At 36.8% G+C, this 22,527-nt stretch overlaps 1 protein-coding gene across 2 annotated transcripts in view; it reads right to left on the minus strand.

Moving 5' to 3' along the window:
* GABRB2 (gamma-aminobutyric acid type A receptor subunit beta2) overlaps window positions 1–22,527 on the minus strand; it is a 263,966-nt gene that overhangs the window by 119,155 nt on the left and 122,284 nt on the right. For both annotated transcript variants that reach the window (XM_005558446.5, XM_005558444.5), the window contains exon 6: window positions 4,788–4,870. In XM_005558446.5, the coding sequence (XP_005558503.1) occupies window positions 4,788–4,870 (83 nt within the window). The remainder of the gene's footprint in view (window positions 1–4,787; window positions 4,871–22,527) is intronic.

A 22,527-nucleotide genomic window follows, 5' to 3' on the forward strand; every position in this document is an offset into this window, starting at 1 on the left:
CAATTGAAATGTTAATAAAACCATGAAGGGATTATATTTATAAATGAACTGTTCTTTCACTTAATCCAAATCCAGAGGTCAAAATGTTTTTAAATATCCGTCTTTGGATTTTGAAGCTAGCTATTAATTCTTTCCCTACAGTCAAAATAAAACAAATTAATTTGCATCTTATAATGTAGGCACAGCTGGCTGACACATTCTATGAGGAAGTAGATAGCACTACAGAAAATGAGACAGACTTGGAATGTCAAAGCAAGGGCCAGAATAAAATCTACGAAGGTTTAGAAGGGTGATGCTGGGCTCTGGGTCTCCTCGGCTAGACTTCCTAGTCTCATAATTAGTGCAATCCATGGCAGTATGGGACTTTTAAAATATAACAACCAAAGCTGGGATTATTATAGTAATAGTTATTATTAATTACTGAAGTCACTATTTATTAGATGTCTACCATGGACCAAAGCAATGTGTTAGATTCTTTGTCTAAAGGACTTCATGTGAGCTTCATAACAATCTCCTATGTTAGGTATTATTATTTCCATTTTACCCCTGAAGAAAGAGGGTCCACTAAGTGAGTGACTTTGGCAGCGACTTAATCAGCGACTCTGAGAGGCCAGCAACAATTGGTTTCTGATGCTGTCACAAAGTGTGTAGAACTTTTTTCTTTATCTAAATCTTAAAAGGAGATGCCTGATGGGCTGTTTCAGTAAACACTTTGTGTATCCCTGTGAAGGTGCCTGTGAAAGAGCTGCTGAGAAAGTTTTATGTCTTCTAGTTCTTTGTAGATCCCACTATGGCTGAGATTGACTGAAAATCCACATTGTTGAAAATGAGAACACTAAACGTCTTCTCTGCAACACTGACACTGGCCAGTCCAATTCACTCAGAGATAAGATGAGACAAAAACACATAATGAATGAACAAAGAATTATCCTTTGGATTTTTAGTAATCTGAGCAGCTTATCAATGGGTTTAGTTTAGAGAATTCCTTATTCCTTTTCAGACAAGCAGTTCACATGCCCTAAGTGGAAAACCTGGAACCAGAGTGAAGACTAGATAAGGCAGCTTTTCTCCTGAGGGAGGGAAGAGGGGGGCATAATGAGGCCACATAGTTGACATTGGTATTGTGTAGTTGAGCTGGCACAGAACACAGCTGAATATCCCCCTGACTATTCCCATTTCAAAGAGATATAATACTTCCACCACCTCCTTTTCACTATTTTTTATATCTGGATGGAACATATTAAGTGGCCTCACAGTGTAATGACTTTCAATGTCTTCCTGACAATGTGATTAAAACTTATTTTTTTTAAAGAGAGAAATCTTTGATTTGTACTAACAGTTCTAAATTATACTTGGCAGCATCAGATTCCAAAAGCATTGGCACACCTGGGGAGATTCACTATTTCTGTACCAGAACTCATTCCTAAACAGCAAGTGCATTCAAAAGAATTTTGTTTATGTAGGCTTGGGTATAACTTTGTTGTTGTTTGGTGCTTTTTGGGTGACACTTCCCTAGAAAAAGAGGCAGTATTCCAGTGTCCCTTTCCCAACCTGTACTGAAAGTTTCAGAGAGAGACAGAAGCATAATGCATGCTATGTAGACAAAATATCGTAGAGTTTCCTCTGACCACACAGGTAACAGGAACATGTAGGTCAAAGGTAGCTTTAGGAGACAGAATTGGAAATGCCTAGGAATGGATTTCTCCTTTCAATTTTAGCAGTTAAGTTTCATGGCCTTCATAGTGATAAATATTATCAAGACACATCTAATTCTACAAATCTCATGAATTCTATGAAACATCCTCCATCCCTCTATATTTAAGAAAAGTCATGAAGTTGGTGTGGTCCATATTAACCTTTTAGAGCCCTCAGTACTTTATTTCAAGGCTTGTTTTAAACAGCCTTTTTTAAAGATGTATAGAACTAAGTACTTCATCTTGGCAGCAATTTTAGTAATGCAATTTTATATTCATACATGTATTGACTTAAATTAGACATTGAGTATCCTTAACCCAAAAATCTGAAATATGAAAGGCTCCAAAATCCAAATCAATTTGAGTGCTGGCATGACACTCAAATAAAATGCTCACTGGAGCACTTCAGATTTTGGATTAGGGAGGCTCAACTGCTAAGTATGTAATATACGACTTACAAATATATTGCAAATATTCTAAAATCTGAAACAATCTGAAATTCAAAACATTTCTGGTCTAAAGCATGTCAGATTTGGGATACACAACCTATATATCTATCTCCCTCACTTTAATAAAGGAGGCCAGGGATATTATATATTGCTATTCACTATTAGATCTTCAGCGCTTATTACAATACCTGGTAAAAGGTTAGCATTCAATAAAAATTTAATGAACAAATACATTCCTGAGTGAATGAATGAATGAACCATTAGCTCAATCCTAATGTCCCCTGACTCCAAGCTGCCAAGAGTCAGCCTATGTTATCCTCTCCTGAACTGATCCAATATACTGACTGTTGATATGCTGACAAGGTATTAATAATTTAGTAATGCCACAGTTAGGTTAATTTTCATTTGCCAGAGGGAGGGAGGAAAAGAGAAAAGCAGAGAAAGAAGGGAGGGAAAAACAGAGGGAAGGAGGAGGGAGAAGGACAGAGAGAAAGACAAAAAGAGAGACGAGGGGAGAGATGGAATGGGCAAGATGAGAGAGGAAGAAGGATGTGAGAAAGAGAAAGAGAATGAATGAATGCCCAGAGAACTAGTAGTTTAAGGAATGGGATCCTAAATTCATTTCAATACGTTTAGTTAGTAAACAACCTGTTTACAACAATAAAGCCTGGATATCATGTATATCATTAATATAACACCATATCTAATTCTCTGTAGCAATGATTTGCTAACAGTCTAAATATGAATAAGCCCAAATTTTCCATAAGGCCAGCTTATTTCCTACTTTTTAGTTTAAGCGGTTTTAGAAGAAGGGTCTGTTAATCTGGTCTCTCCAAAATCAGTGTCTTTTCTAAGCAAGTCAGCTATCTTTCAAATCAGCACAGAGCCACTGGACCACTAAGTGGCTGAATGATCTTAGACAAATCACCTCACCTCCTTGATTTTGACTCCCTATGGTTGTAAAGACAGAAATATTAATATCGACCTTACTTAACAAGGTGATTGTGAAATGAAGTGAGATATGTAAAGCCTAAAGAATCATCATGGTAATTTTTAAATATTAGAGTCAAAATTGTAATTTAATAACAGAAAACTCTTAGGTGTTGCCTGCATCCTTAGGCATCCATTCTTTAAAATAAAGAGGCCTTGTTTACTTATCTGAGAGGGTTGTAGAAGGCTCAAATGAAATAATATCCACGAAAGTCCTTCACCTACCTAAACTATGATTATTTGATATCCCAGAATAATTTTCCCGCAAAAAAGTGCTCTTATGCTGTCTCTGACAGCACATATACCAAAATTGGAACAAAACATGCTTTCACCACAGAAATTCACGAGTGGTACATAGCAATGTGCTTATTTCAGCATATTCTTATATCAACAATGTGAAATTACAAAAGAATTTGAACTTTGTAGAACATTATTATGCTTTCTAAATTGTAGCCATAAGTTTAGAAAATGCAACATGCAATGCTATCCTAAAAATATTTACATAAAGTTAATCATTGAAATCCTATGGACCAATTTCATTAACTAGTTCTATAAGGCAAAAATATAATTTGAAAATAATGATGATTTGAAATACAAGTATGCAATCAGTTTCTTCAAAAATACATGTAATTTAATTACCCTGGAAGCTATCTTTTAAATCGAGCAAAAATATCCACAATGTGTCATAAATGCCATATTTCTGCTCAGAGCAATGATTTAGTCATGCTACTTGCCAGAGCTAAAACTCCTCACAAAGGCTAAGAGTACCCTCACAGCAGTCCGGTTACTCATTATTTAGAATTCCGGATATAAAATTGTCAGCTTCCAATTATTTAGTGGGATAAAGATTTCGTGGGATAAAGTATGGAAACATTGCAAAGAAGTGACAGAGACTCAAAATGTTCTTCTACCTCAAACCATCTCCCTGTGTGACCTCCGAAATGGAGATGTGTTATAAAATCACCATTTTAGCCCACCCAATAGGGCAGCTGACTGAATCATCAATGTGGAAGCTAAAATCATGGCCTAGAAAAGCAAGCACATTGCAAAACAGGTCAGCACAGTAAACAGAATTCACATACACACACACACACACACACACACTCACAATCTTGCTCATCAGATGGCCTTCAGCAAAAAAATATACTTTAGAGACTGAAAATAGTCCCTTGAAATAACAACAGAAAACATTCTATAAAACCTTACTCTATGAATGTTTTAACTAATCTGAAAGACCACATTTATTTTGCAATTACAAAGATAGAAAGTTTATGAGAGACAAAGACAGGACAACTTGTGACATTCTGCCACCTCCACCTATTTTCCAAAGCCTGTTGTAACTGTTTGCACCAATTCCATATTTTAAATGCCTGAAATAGCCCTTGGTCCCCTTCCCGGCTGTTAGCATATTCCTTTTATTGTCAGATTATTTCGTCCCTAAATATCTCTCCCGAAGATTTAGGGATGAGACTAAGAGGGTGGCAGCATAACTGAGAAAAGATGCTGTCAATGCCTCCCTCAACCAAATTTAGTGAGCTGGCAGATCCTAGCCCTAGCTCAGGGCCTGTGGTCTGGACATGAGCCAGCACCGGAGTCCTCTGCAAAAGAACCTGAAAGCAGAGTCCAGTCTAGCTGGATTCTCAGAACGACTTACAGCTCTCAATTTCCAAGGTGCAGTTTTGTTCATCCAGTGGGTACCTCCTTAGGTCCATCATGCAGGCAGCTGTGGTTGTGATTCTAGAAGATAAATAGCAATGATGAGTGTTGTTAGTAGGTCTAAGGCTGGAGCTGGGAATTTAAATCTAAGTATCAAAGAAGAGACTGTGACTTAGCCTTAGTATTAATGAAAATGACTGATGCAACTTTAATAACCATATTTCTTTATGAATCTCACACTGATTCAGAAGATAGAGACTGGACTAAATCCGTATTTCCCAAAGTATGGTCCATTATCTACTTGTATCAAAATAATCTGAGAGAGTTTCTTCAAAAGGCACTTCTCATGCCCCAAGAGTGTGTTGGGTAGAGGTGGAGTGGTGCCAAAACTCTATTTTACAAGCATCACTGCTGACTGAGAATGTGGGCAAAGAATATTCCCATTTCTATCACATTTATTTTCTCCTCCTTTCCTCAAGATCAGAAAAATGTAATCTATCAATCTTAGTTTTGGTCCATCATTTTTCACCCTTGTATACATAACATAGTATTTTGCCAGTGCTTTAATATAACACACATCAGCCTTTTATCTATATCTGATTTCAGTATTTTATCTATACCTGATTTCCGTCCTGAGTAATCTGATGTTTTCATGATCCCCTAGACAGTATACTCCTATGGGATGGCACAGTTATTTATTTAGAACACTTAGTACCTTTATTATTTTATCAGGAAAAAATAAATACGTTCCTTCAATTTGTCTTTATATTTCTGTCATTATTTTTTACTAATCTTTCTGTTGACCTTCTAGAAGCCAAAAAACATATACATTAGAGTTTTATATATTGTTTTATATATTATTATATATAAATACATATAACTATATATAATTATTATATATAAATATATATAACTATATATAACTATATATATATATATAAAACTCTAAAAGAGTTATCAAGGTATGTTTTCTGATTAATGAGGCATCATAGGATCATGAAAGTACACAAGTTTTAAAACATACCAAATGTAGGTATGAGTTCCATTTTTTAGTAAAAACTCCAACAGAGTACTTGGCACATAGTTGATCCTTTGAAAATTTACATCTGCTGAGGGAAACTAAAAGTAGAAATTAATGTTGAATTTGATCAACTTTAGCTTACTCTAGTGTGAGGGGTACTATACTATGTGTTGGGAACAGAGAAGAAAGATATAGCTCCAGCTTGGGAGAAATGATCTATAGCTAGACATTTTTATTTAAAAAGTCTTGGACAAAATCTAAACCAGTAACCCAGGTGGACTGAGCCGATGGAATTCCTGAGTCAGGTATGAGAGTCTCATTCCTCAGATACAGAATGGAAACGTGATTAACTTGAAGTAAGTCATTCTCAGCTCTTTAGTTTGATTTCGGTTTCATTAAGGTTTGTGCTCTGTTAATTTTGTAAGTCTCCTAGAGCTGATGTTTATCCCAATTCCTTCATTTCTTTCACCAAGTCCTGTTGGCTCTGCTGCATCGATTCCTTATGATCCCCACTGCCTCCCCTCTGAGTCTACATCCCCAATACCTTACATCCAAGGCCCTGCAGGAGCTTGGTCTCCCAGTCTCTCTATTCACTGCTCCACTATGCATTATCCACACAACCGTCAGATCTTTTAAAAACATAAATTAGATCTTTCCACTCCTCTGCTTAACATTTTCAATGGCTCTTCCAAGATAAGCCAGAGTCCTGGCTATGGCCTGTTGTATTTGGAATACTCTGGTCCTTTCCTTCCTTCCCAGTATCATCTGACTCCATGTCCTCAATCAATATCATTCGGCCTTCTTACTTGCTCACTCTGCCTAGAACATGTGTCTCCCTGATCTTTACAGAGTCCTCGCTCCTGATCCTTCAGTTGAAAATGATCTTTTCTGACAGTCCGTTTCCAAGCAGCCCACCCAAAGTGGTTGCCTTAACTAATGCTCCATCTTATCTTTCTGTTTATTTCCTTCAAGCAATCACCAAAATCTGAAATTATTTTGCTTATTTATGGCCTGTTTGTTTTTAGAGACAGGTTCTTGCTCCGTTGTCCAGGCTGGAATGCAGTGGCACAATCTCAGCTCACTGCGGTCTCAACCTCCTGGTCTCAAACAATCCTCCAGCATCCTCCCAGGGTGCTGGGATTACAGACATGAGCCACTGCACCCAGCCTTATTTATGTTTTGTAAGAACCTGTCTTCTAATAAAGTTTAGGCTGCTTAAGGGCACAGACTTTGTTCTATTTGCTGTTACGGAACTCACTAAGTATCTGATGGATGAATAAACACATGAATTTATAAAGATGCCAGGAGTTGGTTTTGCTCATTTTAAGTCTTTCTATTAGTATTTGGAGGATTATTTTATTACATTACTTCTCTTTTTTTTAGTTTAAAATTAGAATGTGTCTAGAATGTTGTAGAGGTTCTTTTTATATTTTAACAATAGATACATTTTAATTCATTTAAGATTACATAAGTAGTACCAGAGTTTATCTTATCAACTTGATTGTTTATGTTTTCAATGGGATTTACCAAATTCTTATATTCTATAAATTCTATTAAAAGTTATATTTGCATTTTATTGTTCACTCAAGGTTAAAAAATTACAATTTATTTTGGCTCTGTGACACTTGGCTAAATTTCTCACTGGTCCACTGATGTTTTTTGTTTTTTAGTTTGGTATTACATGTACATTCATTCTGAATGGCCAATAACATACAGAGATCTTTACCATACAGAACAGACATTTTCAACAGAAATAAAATTAGGTACATGATGGGCATATTAAACACCAATGCTATTTATGTAACATGGCAGAAATAATCCTGTCTTGAGAAACTAGAGAAAATTAACCTCACCTGATAGAATGGATACAAAAGATACGAAAGTTACCAGAGCATATATACAATTACAAAAAAGAGAGAGAGCCAAGTTTAGAAGGCTTGATTGCGTTAGTGAAGTTTGCAATTGCTACTATAGATTGTGGCTCACACTTTCTGCTGATACATGTTCATAGCAACTAGCACCCGTGAACTGGTGCTGGAAACACCAAGAAAAATATACTGGCTAATACTACTGCAAGAGCAATGAGTTCTACTCATGGTTTAAAAATAAATTAGAAGAAAGTGTTTTCCTCACAAACATATTCCTATTTAGTCCAGCATTTTACTGTTGGTTTAATGGTATAATACACTTCATAAAGCTAAAAGACATTTATAATGTCTTCTAGTCAATATTTACAAAGCATTTGTAAGTGTCTTCTGTTGGATTAGAACAGAAACTTTGCAGCCAAAATAGTCCATTTGGAGTCCGGATCACGTAGTCGATGATGAGTAACAGACAAGTCATTTGTATTCTCTGACACTTAGTTGCCTTATCCTGAAAATTTCAATGAAAACTTGCCACCCTACTTTGCTGTGATATAACAAAAGTAGGAATATTTTTAACTCATAAAATGTTCTGCAACTTTTGTTATAGTTATTACTACCTGCTAATACGTAGATAGTGATAACTCATTTTACTAGAAGTTATTTGGCAGTGTGAGTACATCTTTATATACATAAAGACATGTAGAATACCCACACACTTACATTATAAGCAAGGCAGAGATATCAAGATGGATGTAAATAGCTTCCCAACACATAAATTTGCAAAGTAAATAATTACTCCCTACATATATATGGAATTCTAAGAAACAAAATATAGATGTACAACAAGCTTGCATCTTTCCAGGTGTGTTATGAGATCAGGAGCCACATCTGTTCTGTCATACTTATATCTCAAGCCCTTTGATAAGTACCTGGCACATGCCACCAACCCTAAATAAAAAATATTGATTATAATAATAATAATAAAACCAATATAACAATAAATAAAACAAAGGGAGGGATCAATAAACATAAGCATTCCAAAACTAAAGATTTTGATGCAATTCTCTATATTTAGTAAGTGCCTTATTTAACTCATGTAAAAACTCTCAAATATATTTGGAAGTTAAAATATAGAAGAAGCTATCCTGTAATTAATCTATTCCAAAAAGCTCGGGAATAAGCATCTAAATCTGTTCTTTGGGACTTTTTGATTTATAACAGAGCTGTTTCTACAGGAAGAAGTCAATACAATAAACACACTTAATGAGCTTTTCATGAACATGTCTTTCTGAGTGATGACAAACATCCTTAGTGGATCTTAAATAAATCAACCACACTACTAGGAGTCTTTGAAGTGAGGCTAGTACACCATTATGCAGGTATCCTGATTAATTTTTAAGACCATTGTGAAACAATTCTGTCTTCAATCAAAGGAAAGAGTCAATGATGCCTCAAGAATGTGTCTTATTTACCCGCAGTAAATCGTCTACAGTTAAAAGTGGAAAAGGGTCTTCCATGGGGTAAATTCTATTGCATGATGAAGACCACCCTTGGGGAATGTTAATATTCTGACTGGACTAAGAGATGTTTGGATAAACTCTTTATTACTTAGCCAATGGAAAATATTACCCAAAAATTACTTGTGTCATAAAATATTAACATCGAGCAAGAAAACAAATACATAGCACAGCCTAAACAGTCAGAGTAGAGACGGAGTTTCGCTATGTTGGCCAGCCTGGTCTTGAACTCCTGACCTCAGGTGATCCACCCGCCTCGGCCTCCCAAAGTGCTAGGATTACAGGCATGATCCACCGCACCCGGTCCCAAGGTTGTTTTTGTTTTGTTTTGAGACAAGGTCTCACTCTGTCACCCAGACTGGAGTGCAATGGCATGATCTCAGCTCACTGCAACCTCCACTCCCCCAGGCTCAAGCAATCCTTCTACCTGAGCCTTCTAAGTAGCTGGAACTACAGGTGTGCACCACCATATTTGGCTAACTTTTTAAATTTTTTGTAGAGACAAGGTATCACTATATTGTCCAAGTAGGTCTTGAATTCCTGTGCTCAAGCAATCCTCTCATCTCAGCCTCCCTAAGTGTTGAGATTGCAGGAATAAGCCACCATGCCCAGCCAGCATTCCAAATTCAGATATGACATCTGGATCCAAGTTTGAATATGACCAAAGATAGCTTTTAAGTAATAACAAATGCCTTTTGCCAGCTGATATGAAAACCTCAGAATCATAATCAAGGTGATGTAACTTGGGCCTTTCAGTAGCCTCCTTAAGAGGGGCTTCAGGACTAGAATATATGGTCAAACATGTGAGACTCTTGTTAGGATTTTTTAACCAGAAATTATAAGAAAGTGACTTTGGACTTCTACCTTATTTGATTTCTTTATATAAGCAACCATCCAATTATTCCACAAGAAAAAATACATCTTTGTATGTTTAAAAAAATTAGATGCCTTAACCTAACTATATTCAAAATATATTGTTGTAATACACAGCATGCTTTTACTTTGTTCAAAATGTGTATTTACATAAAAGCACAATTTATTCTAATGACAAAGAATAAAGAAATTCTTAATGCCCAGCATTAGTGGGCATCAATTACTAGAGAAAAATTAACATGTTAAAAATGCCAATTATAAAAAATATGTTGATATATATTTTTGCAAACTACAAAGCAAACTAATATAAAAACTTCAGCTAGTGGGGGAAAAGATCTAATTGCTGAATTTAAGCCTTAGAGTATGAACTAAATTTCTGAAAATTCTAAAGAGCTCACCTGAGTCTTTTCCTCCAATGTTACTTTAAAAAATTTTTACTTTCAAATTCTCCAAGAAGACTTGAGGTTATTCTGTGTCTCACAACCACCTTAGTTAGAAAATTGAATTAATATCTTACTTATATTTCCTTTATAATATGCTCTTATTTTTGTAGAATAGATAAAACATTGCTTGTAGGAGTTAGGTGAATTTCACTTCGGCACTCTCACTAATAACTAACAAATTTATTGATCACTTACTAGGTTCCAGACACTATCTAGTGTCACTGACATATATCATCTCATTTAATGTGAGTTAAGTCCTCTTGTTATTCCCATTTTATACATGAGAAAATTGAGGCACAGAAAAGTAGAGTGATTTTCCCCAAGAGTCACACAGTGAGTGGTAGAGCTGGAATATGAATTTTGGATGTTTGACTCCAGAGACCACATTTTTAACTAGAATGTGGTAACTAACTTCCTAGTTGACCTTGTTAAAGTCATTTAGCTTCTCTGGAGGATTGATCAATTTCTTATATACCAAATGAGCTTAGAAATTCTGTAATCCCATGAAAATACATTACATGTTCTGTGACCTTGTATATTTTGTAATTTTGTTTTACCCACACATTCAAATGCTGCATTTCACAGCTGTTCATTCTGTTTTAGTCAATTATGTAGATTAGCCCACCCCAGACAAGCAAATACAGGCCTCTCCCCAAGGAGTCCCACTTAATATTTCTCCCTGATTGAAGGTCTCCCTCAGCATTCCTCGCCATTCTATCCTCTTGATTTACCTCCACAGAGGCCTTCTGCTTAGATTAAAATCTCCTAGACTCATGCATAATTGTTTTTAAAAGCTCTTTAAAAGTCCTCATATAGAGTCACATGCACTACTATGCTCAACTTTGTAATCACCAAAAAAAGTAAGATTGCTAGCAATCATGTTCCCATTTGATAAATCATGCATTTCAGATTAGAGCTATTTGTACTCTTCTGCAGCTGTTTGGCCTTCTGTGACTCTTTCATTTTCTGGAATCTTATCCTCTGCAAAGAAACTGTGACCATGAAAGGGCTACACAGGTTTCTGCCACAAATGCAGGCACTATTATGAAGACATTCCCTTAAATAGCATGCTGTGGAATCAAAGCAACACTATGCAACAAAAACCTCATTTTTTGTGAGCATATAAATACTACTCAATCGAAAATATTAATAGATATAGCTATATCAACCTCAGCCATTATTCTTATTCTGTTGCTAATTCCTTGATGACCAACCTTTCTCATATTACATTCCTGGCGGTCTCATCTATAGGTACTTTGTTTATCTCAGAGGTGAGAACATACTATCTTCTCAGTTGTGTCTTAGAGAAAGTCTGCATCCCTGAAAAAGAGTAATCATTCTCTTTGTTAAATTGTAACCACTGAAATCTGGACTCCTGTCTCCCACCATATACAAAAATTAACTCAAGATGGATTAGAGAGTTAAGTATAAGACTCAAAACTATAAAAATCCCAGAAGTAAACATAAGAAAAACTCTTCTTGACCCTCGATCTAGGCAAATAATTCATGACTCAGACTTCAAAAGCAAGTGCAACACAAACAAAAATAGACGAACGGGACTTAATTAAACCAAAGGGCAAGACAACCTACAGAATGGGAGAAAATGTTTGCAAACTAGGTATCTGACAAAGACTACTATCCAGAATCTACAAGAAATTCAAACAATAGAACGAGTTAAAAAAACAACATCATTAAAAAGTGGGCAAAAGACATTCACAGACATTTCTGGCCAAGTGCTATGGCTCATACCTATAATCTCAGTGCTTTGGTATGCCGAGGAGGGCAGATCGCTTGAGTCCAGGAGTTCAAGACCAGCGGGGGAAGCATGGCAAAATCCTGTCTCTACAAAAAATACAAAAATTAGCTGGGCATGGTGGCACACGCCTGTGGTCCCAGCTACTTGGAAGGGTGAGATGGGAAGATCATCTGAGCCTTGGAGGTCAAGACTGCAAAGAGCCTTGGTTGAGGCACTGCACTCTAGCCTGGGTGACAGAGTGAGACCGTGTCAAAAACAAACAAACTAACTAAGTAACTAACAAAAAAGATATTTCTCAAAATAAGCCACACAAGTTGTCCACAAACATATGAAAAAAAATGTTCAACATCACTAATCATCAGAAAAATGCATGTTAAAACCATAATAAGATACCATCTCACTCCAGTCGGAATGACTATTATGAAAAAGTAAAAAATAGCAGATGTTGGCAAGGATATGGTGAAAAGGGAACACTTATACACTGTTGGTGGGAATGAAAATTAGTATAACCTTTATGAAAAACAGTATGGAGATTTCTCAAAGAACTAAAAATAGAGCTACCATCCAACCAAGCAATCCAACTACTGGGTCTCTAACCAAAGGAAAATAAACTGTTATGCCAAAAAGATAACTGCTCTTATACGTTTATCTCAGCACTATTCACAATAGCAAAGTCATGGAATCAACCTACGTGTCCATCAACAAATGACTGGACAAGGAAAATGTGGTATATATACACTGTAGAATTCTATGCATCAATGAAAAAGAATGAAATCTTGTCTTTGCAGCAACACGGATGGTGCTGGAGGCCATTATCCTAAGTGAAACTAACTCAGAAACAGAAAGGCATGTTCCTCATTTGTAAGTGGGAGCTAAACAATGTGTACACATGTACCTACAAAGGAAAACAACACACAATGGGGACTGCAAAAGGCAGGGAGGTAGGAGGGCAGTGAGGGTTGACAAATTACCTACAAGGTTCAGTGTTCACTATTTGAGTAGTGAACACTACCCTAGAAGCCCAAGCCTCACCATCATGCAATATATCCGCATAACGAAACTGACCATGTAACCTCTGAATCTATAAAAATAAAAACAAATAAAAATTTTTAAAGATCATGATAAGAAATATAGTTGAACCAGAGTCTCTTACAGACTAGTCACTCGCTATTTCAAAAGTGATTAATTTTTTCTCATTTTAAAACAAATGCCTCAATATGCCAGATACTTTTTATTGCATTCATTAAAATAGTTCTCTAATATTTTATTTTGATTTGTGACACATCAGAGTCACACCATTTCAGAACAAGTTTATCAGTTTTATCCCAGTCTTTTAATTTTTTTAACAAATGCAAAAAAAAAAAATGTGGCTTGAAGATGCTTATGTACAGCTAGCCAGTGACAGACCAAATTACAGCCTCAGTTGGGTCTCTTTTCACTTATTCCAAGTATTATTTGAAACTGTGAACTACACATGTCGGGTGTCTTCCCTTCCTTTTCAGTTCCACAATCTACCTTTAACCACCAAGTTGTGTGTCCCTAAAGAGTAGACAGTTTGGACTTCTGAAACTGGCTCCCTGGGCTTCAGGGCAGATGTGGCCAATGGGGAGCGGGGCAGGAGTCTGGGGTTGGAGGAGAGGGAGACCAGGGAAATTGTCTCCCTCTGCAAAATGTGTGGCCAGGTTCCCGTGTCTTGCTTCTGTAAAACCTGTGGCCAGGTTCCCTTGTCTGTTCCCTCCTTTTCCTCTTCAGAACTGGAAGGCTGCAGAGCTAGTGGCAACCTGGGGATTCTATCTCTGGGAGGGAGGGAGTGCTGCTCTTCTCTTTGTAAATAGTCTTTTCATTGCAGTCTCCTCAAATTACCCCATTTTCAGTGTGCCATCTGCTGCCTGTCAGGTCTCTGACTGATAGAATACATTGTAGAAGTGTATTTAAAATCTGAGGTTCTTCTAGCTAGGCTGTCCATCAAAAAATTAGAACTCTTCCATTCTTGGGTCCTTTGTGTTGGGATTTTGGGGTTAAGGGAATGAAGGTTCCTACCACCTTAAATGAACTTCCCCCTTCCTATCATTTTGATGTCAGCTCATCATAACCCACCTAAGGAGCCTTCTCCCACTACCCAACTAAAGCAGCACTTCTTCCCTCACCATTGGCCACGGCCTCATCCCCAGGTTTATTTTCTTCATGATATTTGTCACCATCTGAAACTACGCTGTGTATTTGCTTAATTGCTACTTTCTGGGCCCTTTAGAGGATTCAGCTCTGTCTAATGTCGGGTTTTCCAGAAGCAGACCCTGAAGGACATTTGTTAAGGACCACCACCTGTGAAAGAAAGGCAACTGTAGGGTTGAACAAAGACGGCAAACTGTGATGCATGAGGCAAAGCTCCATGGAGCCTCAGCAACCCAGCAGGGGAGATCTGGCAGGAGTCTTGCCATTAGAGCGACCCCCAGATAAATAAAACGGCCTTTATATCCTCTCTTTCCCACCACCACCTATTTACACACCTTCCTGGGACATGCAGCATCAGTGGACGGAGGAAAAAAATATGTGCAATTAATTTTTTTCTCTTTTGTGGTAGAGCACTTGCTGAAAGTTCAGTGGGCAACATATTCTGTGGCTGACCCAGTCTCTAACATGCCCCCACAGATATTTTCACTGCAGTACATGGCTGCAACTGCACGGAAAATATGTGTGAGGGCTTGTTATAGGGTCCCTTGGTGTCGGCTTCAGGAGAACCCAACATCAGTCAGACCCTCAATCCACTATGGGGCCCAGAAAATAGCAATTAAGCAAATACAAACACAGGATATTTTCAGATGGTGACAAATATCGTGAAGAAAATAAAAGGAGTCAGTGACCAATGGTCAGGGAGGAAAGGCTGCTTTAACTGGGTGGTGGAGTAGGCTTCTTAGGTGGGCTATGATGAGCTGAAATTTTCTATAACAAAAACTAAAATAAACATTTTCTTTTACATAAAATAGAAAGTAAATATGTGGAAAAATGCTTAACAGCATTAGAAACCACAAATGTGTATTAGAAATATAAATTAAGCCATGACAATCATTGCTTATCTAATCAGCAAAAATTAAAGGAATTATAATATCTGGTACTACAAATTCTGCAGGGAAATAGATCCTCTTGCACATACTGGCAGGAGGACTGTAAATTGCCACAAACTTTCTGAAGGGTGATTAGACAACATTAATCAAAATCCACTGAATGTGCAAACATGTGTTCCTAAAAATTCCACTTTAATAAACTAATGGGAATTTATACAAAACTGTATGCCAGGATGTTAAACACAACTTTATTTATAGTTGGGCAAAAAAAATCTCAGAAACATTCTAGGTAAGTACTATATAGGTATATACGTATCTATAGCTAATATATAAGGAGATTTAAATGAAGTTTGATTCCATATACATACTACATAGATGTATATGTATATATAGCTAATATATAAGGATGTTTAAATGAATTTTGATCCAGTCACATGATATAATAAAAAACACCTTAAGAAGAGTGAGGACATAGGAAACTTTTATTAATAAGTGAAGATTAAAAGAGCATACAGGAAATCACATTGTATAGTATGATTTCATATTTATTTTAAAAGGTTTATTAACTGTAAAAATGACTAAAAATATACTAAAATAAGCAGTGGAAATATAGTTGATTTTTGTTTTCTTATATTTTCTATAGTTTCACTGTTTCTATGGTGAATATGCATTTTTCCCTCTAAAAAACGTTATGAAGAGAATTTACCCTAAGTTTGCACTAAGGCTATCGCTTGTCAGTAACTTACTCTATTTTCAATAGCCTGTGTTCTCTACATGAGATACGGGATATACATGGGATATTAGCGTTCCATGGGTTGTAAATGATCAGCATAACTATGTCAAATGTAGGCGCTTCCATAAACTGCATGTGCCATCTAAATGTTGGTGGAAATATCATCATTTAATTACAGGTTTTCAAAGTAGAAAAGATGATAAAATGATGTCTATACAAATATCTTTCTAATGATTGAATTCCATCCATAAGATCTCTATAATTATTGTTCTAATGAATCTCTTCAGTGATTTGGAACTCATTCTCTCTGAAAGGAAACTGTTCCATCTTTGAAAAGCTATGATTACCAGGAAGTTTTTCCATATTTAACAGTTTCAATTCAATTCTTTAATTGTAAATTATTTATTCATGTACTTGCAGGTTTTTTTTTTTTTTTTTTTTTTTTGTCTGAGAGGCGTTTCTCTTTTGCTTAGTGATGCATTTGAGTTTTCGATATTTTGTTGTGATAAAAGCTATCAATCATTTACATTTTTATTTCTTAAACTGTTTTGTGTCAGGAAAATCCCTCTTCATCCTGAGAGAAGATAAAGATTTCAAGATAGGCATACCTCCTTTTATTGTGCTTTGCTTTATTGCACCTTGCAGACATTGTGTTTTTACAAATCGAAGTTTTGTGGTAACCATGTGTCGAGCAAGTCTACTTGTTCCCATTTTCTTCCAAATCATGTGCTCACTGCCAGTCTCTGTGTCAAATTTTGGTAATTATCACAATATTTCAAACTTTTCAACTTTTATTATATCTGTCACAGTCATCTGTGATCAGTGATTTTTGACATTACTACTATAATTGTTTTGGGGAGCCATGAAGCATGTCCATATAAGACAGTGAACTTAGCTTACGACCAGCCATACCCGTCTCTCTCTCTCCTCAGGCCTTCCTATTCCCTGAGACACAACAATATTGAAATTAGGTCAATTAATAATTCTATAATGGCCTCTAGGTATTCTAGTGAAGGAAAGGTTTCCATGTGTCTCACTTTAAAGTAGAAGCTAGAAATGATTAAACTTAGTAAGAAAGGCATGTGATAGCCAAAACAGGTTGAAAGCTAGGCCTCTTGTGCCAAATAGCCATGTTATGAATGCAAAACAAAAGTTCCTGAAGAAAATTTAAAGTTGTATGCCAGGGAACACATGAATGATAAGAAAGCAAAACAACATTATTGCTGATATGGAGAAAGCTCTGGATGGAAAATCAAATCATCCACAACATTCCCTTAAGCTGAAGCCTAATCCAGAGAAAAGCTCTAAATCTGTTTAATTCAGTGAAGGCTATGAGAGGTGAGGAAGCTGCAGAAGACAAGTTGAAAGCCAGCAGAGGTTGGTTCATGAAGTATAAGGAAAGAAGGCATCTCCATAACATAAAAGTGCAAGGTGAAGTTCAAGTGCTGATGGAGAAAAGCTGTAGAAAATTATCCAGAAGATCTAGCTAAGGTAATCAATGTAGGTGGCTACTCCACACAACAGAGTTTAAATGTAGACAAAACAGCTTTTCATTGGAAGAAGATGCTATCTAGGACTTGCATAGCTAGGAGGAGAAGTCAATTCCTCGATTCAAAGCTTGAAAGGACAGGCTGACCTTCTTATTAAGGGCTGGTGACTCTTGTTAATGCAGGTGGTGACTTTAAGTTGAACGTAGGGCTCACTGACCATTCCCAAAATCATAAGGCCCTTAAGAGTTATGCTAAATCTGCTTTTCCTGTGCTCTGTAAATGGAAGCACAAAGTCAGGATAATAGCACATCAGTTTACAGCATGATTTACTAACTATTTTAAGCCTACTGTTGAGACCTACTACTCAGAAAACAGGTTCCTTTCAAAACGTTACTCTTCATTGACAATGGCCCTGGTCATCCAAGAGCTCTTATGGAGATATACAAGGAAATTAATATTTTTATGCCTACTACTACGACATCCATTTTGCTGCCCATGGATCAAGGAGTAATTTTGACTTCTGAGTCTCATTATTTAAGAAATACATTTCATAAGGTTATTGCTGTCGTGTATAGTGATTCCTTTGATGGATCTAGGCAAAGTAAATTGAAAACCTGTAAATAATTCACTATTCTTTTTTTTTTTTTTTTTTTTGATGGAGTCTCACTCTGTCACCCAGGCTGGAATGCACTGGTGCGACCTCGGCTCACTGCAAGTTCTGCTTCCCGGGGTCATGCCATTCTCCTGTCTCAGCCCCCTCAGTAGTTGGGACTACAGGTGCCCACCACTAGGCCCAGCTAATTTTTTGTATTTTTAGTAGAGATGGGGTTTCACCATGTTAGCCAGGGCAGTCTTGATCTCCTGACCCTGTGATCTGCCTGCCTTGGCCTCCTAAAAGTGGTGGGATTACAGGCGTGAGCCACGGTGCTTGGCCAGAATTCACCACATGGGAGGAGGTCAAAATACCAACATTAATAACAGTTTAGAATAAGTTGATTCTACCCTCATCGATGACTTTAAGGAGTTTATGACTACAGTGGAGGAAGTCACTACAAATGTAGTAGAAATAGTAAGAGAGCTAGAATTAGAAGTGAAACTTGAAGATGTGACTGAATTTATGCCATCTCATGATGAAACTTTAATGATTGAGTATTTTCTTCTTATGGATGGACAAAGAAAGTGATTTCTTGAGATAAAACCTATTCCAGGTGAAAATGCTATGAATATCATTGAAATGACAATGAAGAACTTACAGTATTACATGAACTTAGTTGATAAAGCAGCAGCATGGTTTGAAGGATTGACTCCAATTTTGAAAGAAGTTCTATGGGTAAAATGCTATCAAGCAGAAAAGCATGCCACAGAGAAATCATTTGTGAAATGAAGACTCAATCAATATGATAACTTCATTGTTGTCTTATTTTAATAAATTATTCCAGACACCCCAAATCAGCAATCACCACCCTGATCAGTCAGTAGCCATAAACATCAAGGCAAGGCTCCCTACCTCCAAAAAGATTATGACTCACTGAAGGCTCAGATAATCATTAGTACATTTTTTTTTAGCAATGAAGTATTTTTTAAATAAGGAATGTACATTATTTTTATTAAATATAATGTTACTGCACACAATACACTACAGTATAGTGTAAACATAACTTTTTTTTGCATTGGGAAACAAAAAGTTGTGATTGACTTTATTGTGATATTTGCTTTACTGCAGTGGTCTAGGAAAAAACCTGCAATATCTCTGAGGTATGCCTCATATTTCTGTCTTATGGTCTCAATGTTTATAGTTAATTATTAAATCTATCAGAAGTTAATATTGACATACGGTGTGCATGAGGACATAGCTTACATTTTTCATAGAAATACCATCTTTCTCCTAGCAAATTGTCTTTTGTTTTTTTCATATATAATATGTGATGAGGATGTGAATTAACTGACATTCTCATAATCGCTTGTAGAATATAAATTGGTTCAACCTTTATAAAGGATAACTTGGATATCAAGAATCTCCCACATGTTGACCCAGTAGTATTACTTACAGGATTTTATCCAATGGAAGCAATTAGAGAAGATAAGAAAAGCGTACACAAGGATCTGCATCACTACATGAGTCGTAACGGTGAGGAGTGGCAGCACAGTGTTTGGTAAAGGAACATAAGTTTGCCATGCACACAGGCACCGAGGGCAAGAATGAGACAATAGAAATCAAGCAGTGCTGGACTTGGGTCTTGATTTTACCTCTTGCTATGTAGAGGAGCTGCTAATATGCAAAAGTTCCTTTTGAACTTTGGACAAAAATTTATTCCGAATTGAGTGGAAGCAGAACCCTGCGACTCTCCCCAAAAAGCAATAAGCATAATTTTCTTCTAACTTGTGGAAATCATTTCATTCCTTCAGAAGCTTTTAATTACTTGGAGGAGTTCTAAAGGGTCGACTGGGGGAGGGTGGTACATGCAAATCAGGGCAAGGAAAACTGAAACTGAGAGAACCTTTTATAATTGAAGAGAGATTAAAACAAAAATCATCTAGAAGACAAATCAGGAAAAAGAAATGCACTTGACTGAAAATTCCCTCTCAAAACACACATCTGTAATGCAGGGTTGTTTAAAAACACGAGATAAAACGAAGAAAAACATCCCCTTGTACCCAAATGATGGCATATTTAGTAAGAAGCTCAGTTGACTAAATAAAGAATTAAAGCAGAATGTAATGAATCATAATAAAAAGAAACTGGGGCTCATTTTAAAGAAGGATTTCAAAGAAACAAAAAGATTCAGAAGAAAAGGGTATAAATGCTCATGTTGGAAATTACACACAATTTATAATAAAAAGCACTAACAATATTATAGCATATTGGCAAGAAGGCAAGGATGAAAGAGATCACACTTGACCCTTGGATGAAAAAAAGAAAGTGATAACAGGAGCCGTTAGAAAAGAAGATGTGTATGACACCATTGTCATATGGACAATTTGATTTCACACAAGCTGGAAGATGGGAACAGGGTTGAAAGATTGAGAGAATGGTCAACCAAGATAAAGAACAGCTGCGTCGTGACTATTTCCCAGTAATTCCCCATCCTGGTCTTTGACTTTTTCCTGTCTCTTCTCTTTCTCTTAAAAAATAAAGAGCAGGCCGGGCGCGGTGGCTCAAGCCTGTAATCCCAGCACTTTGGGAGGCCAAGACGGGCGGATCACGAGGTCAGGAGATCGAGAGACGATCCCGGCTAACACGGTGAAACCCCGTCTCTACTAAAAAATACAAAAAAAAATAGCCGGGCGAGGTGGCGGGCGCCTGTAGTCCCAGCTACTCGGGAGGCTGAGGCAGGAGAATGGCGTGAACCCGGGAGGCGGAGCTTGCAGTGAGCTGAGATCCGGCCACTGCACTCCAGCCTCGGCGACAGAGCGAGACTCCGTCTCAAAAAAAAAAAAAAAAAAAAAAAAAAAAAGAGGAAAAAATACGGCACGAGGGCTTCATAACTCACTAAAATGATACTGGAGATTAAGATCTGAAAATGAATTGTTTAATAGCTGAATGAACTCTGCCTCACTGGAGAAGGAGAAGACTAATAGATGTAATAACAGTCTCCATTTACATGGAGTGCTTTAGGGAGTGAGGATCAGCTGTGCACATTTTCTACAACGGACCAAACAGGAAGCTTTGACTATAAATTATAACATAAATGACTTGGAGGATTTAGGTTAAATAGAAAGATTCCTTGGCAGATAGTGAGGGATGTAAAATAATGAAATGTCTCTACTGAGTTGATGGTAGATTTTCCTTTCTGGAGATGACGAGTAAAGAATAGGTTCACCTGTCAAGGTGATGGAGGCAGGGCCTACCAATGACTCAGAATAGTCTCAGTGGGGTTCCCTACGTTCAGGTTCACCAAAGCAGCCTCTATCTTTAATTCCTAGGAACTGAAGCAAATACCTAAATCCTTTGCAACCTCAGCACACCTTTGTTAATTTGGCTTGTAATGAATTTTAGCTTAAAAAAACAGACAAAAACTTTAGCGATTGCTAAATGTAATTACCTAACTAAAGAGTGCTAATACAGCCTAGAAATATGAAAGTATCTCAAAGCATGCTTAATGACAACAAGGGCTAGGTAAAGATATATTTCCGTCAGGTAATTATTAACAAAATGGTTTAGGAGTATTCTCAGAGCACTGGGATGCAACATTATAAGTTGGTTACAATTTTCATGCTCAGTGTTCACAGTAGTTAAGGCATTGTGGTGGTGAAACATACAACATTGCTAATGAGTATTTATTTCTAGAGCACTTATTTTTAAGTGATTGAGATGTATTGTACTGCTGTGACACAACTGATTTTACATTTACTTTCTCAATAGCCTCCTTGCCTTTCCCACTCCACCCCCTCTCCCCCTGCCCCATTCAAAAGCATATTGGACTCTGTTTTCCTGAGAGGGAAAAAAAATACACTAATAATTACCAAATGCATGCCATCTCTTGAGGGAAATACAGTGCAATAAGCTAGTGGCTCCTAAATCCTTTGTTTTGTTCTGTTTTATGTAGTTGCAACTTTGAGGTTTACAGATGAATTTGTCAGAATACATATAGACAGTAAAATGGTTACTACAGTGAAGCAAATTAACATATCTATCATCTCAGAGAGTTACGTGGGGGTGTGTGAGTGTGTGTGCGTGCCTGTGTGTGTGTGTGTGATAAGAGCAGCTGAAGTCCACCTGACAAAAATTAGTAACACAATTTTATTATCTATAGTCTTCACATAGAACATTAGCTTTCCAGACTGGTTCTTCCTGCATATTTGCTACTTTGTATCCTTTGACCTATATCTCCTCATTTCATCCCCTACACCCTTGGGAACCACTGTTTTATTCTCCACCATCAGGGAGTTAAGGCAAGTATAAGGATTTTGAATTGGATAATATATAAATTTAAAACCGAAATGTGCAAGTTTGTTATAATTTGGTCAATAATTTTCA

Source organism: Macaca fascicularis, chromosome 6, assembly GCF_037993035.2.
Source record: "Macaca fascicularis isolate 582-1 chromosome 6, T2T-MFA8v1.1".
Lineage (NCBI taxonomy): Eukaryota > Metazoa > Chordata > Mammalia > Primates > Cercopithecidae > Macaca > Macaca fascicularis.